Raw genomic sequence first — 5,915 nt, forward strand, 5'->3', positions numbered from 1 at the left:
AGCGGGGTTGAACAGGCAGTGGCTCGGGTGGTTGTTGTCCTTGATGATCTTTATGGCCGTCCTGTGACATCGGGTGCTGTAGGTGTCATGGAGGGCAGGTAGTTTGCCCCTGGTGATACGTTGTGCAGACCGCACCACCCTCTGGAGAGCCTTATGGTTGTGGGCGGAGCAGTTGCCGTACCAGGCTGTGATACAGCCCAACGGTAATGCGTTGTGCAAAATGAATTGTCAGTGTTAGCAGGTTACACAATATATAACTGTCTGAAGAACACGTACGCTTGACATCGAATCGTCAGTTACCTCTAACCTGCTCATCTTGACAATTAATTCAATACTTCTTTTGTTTGTTGACTGCCCCAACTCCGTTCTTCCTTGAATTCGTCTTTTAGGAAGTTTTTTTTTAATAGTAAAGCCCATTTGTTGAAAATAGTTGCTTCGAAAAACACCTACATGGTATAAAGTACCACATCAGTTCAACACAGACCTAATGGACAGACAGTCTGAAATGTCACCCTATGCCCTATGTGGTACCCTCATTTGGTCAACTATATAGGGAATGGATGGGCAACTGAGTTTTAGGAACTCAATCGGGGTCTCAACTTGCTGTTGAGTTTTTGAAGAGTAGATTCACCAAGGTTAATTTTTTTTTTACATTTGGTTGTGAATCAGCAGTTTTATATCTTGTTATGTCAGACACTAGAAGTCACTCCATTAGCCATGTCAGTAAAAAAACAAAATTTGATTATTAAATTTGGTAAATTATCACTCTCACTCAGATATCGTGTTAAAAACTGCAGAAAAAAATAACTCTAATACGTCAATTTTTAATCTCCGCTGTCAAGAGGGGAGGGGGGGGGGACTGCAAAAATGTTTTGCATATTTGTCACATGCACCGAATACAACAGGTGTAGACCATAAAGTGAAATGCTTACTAACAAGCCCTTTACCAACAATGCAGTTTTAAGAAAAATAAGTGTTCAGTAAAAAATAACAAATAACAAATAATTAAAGAGCAGCAGTAAAACAACAGAAGCGAGGATATATACAGGGGGTACTGGTACAGAGTCAATGTGGAGGCTATATACAGGGGGTACTGGTACAGAGTCAATGTGGAGGCTATATACAGGGGGTACCGGTACAGAGTCAATGTGGAGGCTATATACAGGGGGTACTGGTACAGAGTCAATGTGGAGGCTATATACAGGGGGTACTGGTACAGAGTCAATGTGGAGGCTATATACAGGGGATACTGGTACAGAGTCAATGTGGAGGCTATATACAGGGGTACTGGTACAGAGTCAATGTGGAGGCTATATACAGGGGATACTGGTACAGAGTCAATGTGGAGGCTACAGGGGTACTGGTACAGAGTCAATGTGGAGGATATATACAGGGGTACTGGTACAGAGTCAATGTGGAGGCTATATACAGGCTGTACCGGTACAGAGTCAATGTGGAGGCTATATACAGGGTGTACCGGTACAGAGTCTATGTGGAGGCTATATACAGGGGTACTGGTACAGAGTCAATGTGGAGGGGGGGTACTGGTACAGAGTCAATGTGGAGGCTATATACAGGGGGTACTGGTACAGAGTCAATGTGGAGGCTATATACAGGGGCTACTGGTACAGAGTCAATGTGGAGGCTATATACAGGGGTACTGGTACAGAGTCAATGTGGAGGCTATATACAGGGGTACTGGTACAGAGTCAATGTGGAGGCTATATACAGGGGTACTGGTACAGAGTCAATGTGGAGGCTATATACAGGGTGTTACGGTACAGAGTCAATGTGGAGGCTATATACAGGGGGTACCGGTACAGATTCAATGTGGAGGCTATATACAGGGGGTACCGGTACAGAGTCAATGTGGAGGCTATATACAGGGGGTACTGTTACAGAGTCAATGTGGAGGCTATATACAGGGGATACCGGTACAGAGTCAATGTGGAGGCTATATACAGGGGGTACCGGTACAAAGTCAATGTGAAGGCTATATACAGGGGGTACCAGTACAGAGTCAATGTGGAGGCTATATACAGGGAATACAATTACAGAGTCAATGTGGAGGCTATATACAGGCGGTACCGATACAGAGTCAATGTGGAGGCTATATACAGGGGGTACCGATACAGAGTCAATGTGGAGGCTATATATAGGGATTACCGGTACAGAGTCAATGTGAAGGCTATATACAGGGTGTTACGGTACAGAGTCAATGTGGAGGCTATATACAGGGGTACCGGTACAGATTCAATGTGGAGGCTATATACAGGGGTACCGGTACAGAGTCAATGTGGAGGATATATACAGGGGTACTGGTACAGAGTCAATGTGGAGGATATATACAGGGGTTACTGGTACAGAGTCAATGTGGAGGCTATATACAGGGGTACTGGTACAGAGTCAATGTGGAGGCTATATACAGGGGTACTGGTACAGAGTCAATGTGGAGGATATATACAGGGGTTACCGGTACAGAGTCAATGTGGAGACTATATACAGGGGTACAGGTACAGAGTCAATGTGGAGGCTATATACAGGGACCGGTACAGAGTCAATGTGGAGGCTATATACAGGGGTACCGGCACAGAGTCAATGTGGAGGCTATATACAGGGGTACCAGTACAGAGTCAATGTGGAGGCTATATACAGGGGTACTGGTACAGAGTCAATGTGGAGGCTATATACAGGGGTACTGGTACAGAGTCAATGTGGAGGCTATATACAGGGGCTACTGGTACAGAGTCAATGTGGAGGCTATATACAGGGGTACTGGTACAGAGTCAATGTGGGGCTATATACAGGGGTACTGGTACAGAGTCAATGTGGAGGCTATATACAGGGGTACTGGTACAGAGTCAATGTGGAGGCTATATACAGGGTGTTACGGTACAGAGTCAATGTGGAGGCTATATACAGGGGTACGGTACAGATTCAATGTGGAGGCTATATACAGGGGGTACCGGTACAGAGTCAATGTGGAGGCTATATACAGGGGTACTGGTACAGAGTCAATGTGGAGGCTATATACAGGGGATACCGGTACAGAGTCAATGTGGAGGCTATATACAGGGGGTACCGGTACAAAGTCAATGTGAAGGCTATATACAGGGGGTACCAGTACAGAGTCAATGTGGAGGCTATATACAGGGAATACAATTACAGAGTCAATGTGGAGGCTATATACAGGCGGTACCGATACAGAGTCAATGTGGAGGCTATATACAGGGGGTACCGATACAGAGTCAATGTGGAGGCTATATATAGGGATTACCGGTACAGAGTCAATGTGAAGGCTATATACAGGGTGTTACGGTACAGAGTCAATGTGGAGGCTATATACAGGGGGTACCGGTACAGATTCAATGTGGAGGCTATATACAGTGGGTACCGGTACAGAGTCAATGTGGAGGATATATACAGGGGGTACTGGTACAGAGTCAATGTGGAGGATATATACAGGGGTTACTGGTACAGAGTCAATGTGGAGGCTATATACAGGGGGTACTGGTACAGAGTCAATGTGGAGGCTATATACAGGGGGTACTGGTACAGAGTCAATGTGGAGGATATATACAGGGGTTACCGGTACAGAGTCAATGTGGAGACTATATACAGGGGGTACAGGTACAGAGTCAATGTGGAGGCTATATACAGGGGGTACCGGTACAGAGTCAATGTGGAGGCTATATACAGGGGGTACCGGCACAGAGTCAATGTGGAGGCTATATACAGGGGGTACCAGTACAGAGTCAATGTGGAGGCTATATACAGGGGGTACCGGCACAGAGTCAATGTGGAGGCTATATACAGGGGGTACCAGTACAGAGTCAATGTGGAGGCTATATACAGGGGGTACCGGCACAGAGTCAATGTGGAGGCTATATACAGGGGGTACCGGTACAGAGTCAATGTGGAGGCTATATACAGGGGGTACCGGTACAGAGTCAATGTGGAGGCTATATACAGGGGGTAACGGTACAGAGTCAATGTGCGGGGCACCAGTTAGTCGAGGTAATTGAGGTAATATGTACATGTAGGTCGTGTTAGAGTTACTATACATAGATAATAAACAGAGAGTAGCAGCAGCGTAAAAGAGGAGGGGAACATTGCAAATAGTCTGGGTAGCTATTTGATCAATTGTTCAGCAGTCTTATGGCTTGGGGGTAGAAGATGTTATTAAAGGTGTTGTCAGTAGCCCTTTTCCTGCAGTCAGTGACCAAAAGCGCCATCTTTGAACTCATGGGTGGTATGTTATTAATAATTTAATAATTAATATGTTGGTTTTTTTCTATGTCAAACAGTTTTTGCTACTTTTCAGTCTTCTGTGATTTATATAAAGTGTAAAATTGGGACGCAAACTCAAAATGTAATACATTTCAACTCCATATCTAACATAGTACAAGTGTCTTCTGTTATTTAATCCCATAAATTTGTGTGTGAGGTGTACACTTTAGTTTCAAAGTAGATTTGTTTTCAGACGACCAAGAAACACTCTGTGTGACCCTGATTCAGTCCTCTGCAGTAGAAGGTTGAACAGTGGAGATGTCATAGCCCTCTGCAGTAGACGGTTGAACACTGGAGATTTCATAGTCCTCTGCAGTAGAAGGTTGAACAGTGGAGATTTCATAGTCCTCTGCAGTAGAAGGTTGAACAGTGGAGATTTCATAGCCCTCTGCAGTAGAAGGTTGAACAGTGGAGATTTCATAGTTCTCTGCAGTAGAAGGTTGAACCCTGGAGATTTCATAGTCCTCTGCAGTAGAAGGTTGAACACTGGAGATTTCATAGTCCTCTGCAGTAGAAGGTTGAACAGTGGAGATTTCATAGTCCTCTGCAGTAGACGGTTGAACAGTGGAGATTTCATAGTCCTCTGCAGTAGAAGGTTGAACACTGGAGATTTCATAGTCCTCTGCAGTAGACGGTTGAACAGTGGAGATTTCATAGTCCTCTGCAGTAGAAGGTTGAACACTGGAGATTTCATAGTCCTCTGCAGTAGACGGTTGAACACTGGAGATGTCATAGTCCTCTGCAGTAGAAGGTTGAACACTGGAGATTTCATAGTCCTCTGCAGTAGAAGGTTGAACACTGGAGATTTCATAGTCCTCTGCAGTAGACGGTTGAACACTGGAGATTTCATAGTCCTCTGCAGTAGAAGGTTGAACACTGGAGATTTCATAGTCCTCTGCAGTAGACAGTTGAACACTGGAGATTTCATAGCCCATATGTGTAAGCATGGGTAAACATACCATCACGCGTATCAAATTATATTATTCAATGGGCTACGGTGTAAACTTTGAGGATTTATGACATTATATATTTATTTTATGCTCTGGTACTTAAATACACCACCGAATGCAAAAACAAAAAAATAAGAATCAAAGACAAATTATATTTCAATAGAACCACATAGTTAAAAACGTTTCAAGCCTGTTAATCTGTATACCATTTAGTAATATATTCTAAGTCTATTACTGAATAATTACCAGCTACAGGGGCAGCAGCTGTCCTGTTTGATTGAACATTACACCTTGGCTGGTGGACTCGTCCCTTCCATCTTCTGTACCCTTCCTTGGGTGGCCTTGAGCCAGCATTGAGGCTCCTGTTATAAATCCAACATCATTGAGCCAGTGCAGCATTGAGCCATTGATAAGCATCCGGTTATATATTGAACAGCATTGAGCCATTGATGAGCCTCCGGTTATATATTGAACAGCATTGAGCCATTGATGAGCCTCCGGTTATATATTGAACAGAATTGAGCCATTGATAAGCCTCCGGTTATATATTGAACAGAATTGAGCCATTGATAAGCCTCCGGTTATATATTGAACAGAATTGAGCCATTGATAAGCCTCCGGTTATATATTGAACAGAATTGAGCCATTGATAAGCCTCCGGTTATATATTGAACA

At 44.0% G+C, this 5,915-nt stretch overlaps 1 protein-coding gene across 1 annotated transcript; it reads right to left on the reverse strand.

Annotated features, from left to right (window-relative positions):
• Window positions 1–4,514: 4,514 nt before the first annotated feature.
• On the reverse strand, window positions 4,515–5,252 carry LOC127931036 (uncharacterized). Its single transcript, XM_052521816.1, has one exon. The coding sequence runs from the start codon at window positions 5,250–5,252 to the stop codon at window positions 4,515–4,517; it is 738 nt and encodes a 245-aa protein (XP_052377776.1).
• Between the last annotated feature and the right edge of the window lie 663 nt (window positions 5,253–5,915).

This window comes from Oncorhynchus keta, chromosome 7 (assembly GCF_023373465.1).
Source record: "Oncorhynchus keta strain PuntledgeMale-10-30-2019 chromosome 7, Oket_V2, whole genome shotgun sequence".
NCBI lineage: Eukaryota > Metazoa > Chordata > Actinopteri > Salmoniformes > Salmonidae > Oncorhynchus > Oncorhynchus keta.

Coding starts and splice junctions, on each gene's coding strand:
- LOC127931036 (XM_052521816.1), bottom strand. CDS start 5,252: ATGGTATGTTTACCCATGCTTACACATATGGGCTATGAAATCTCCAGT.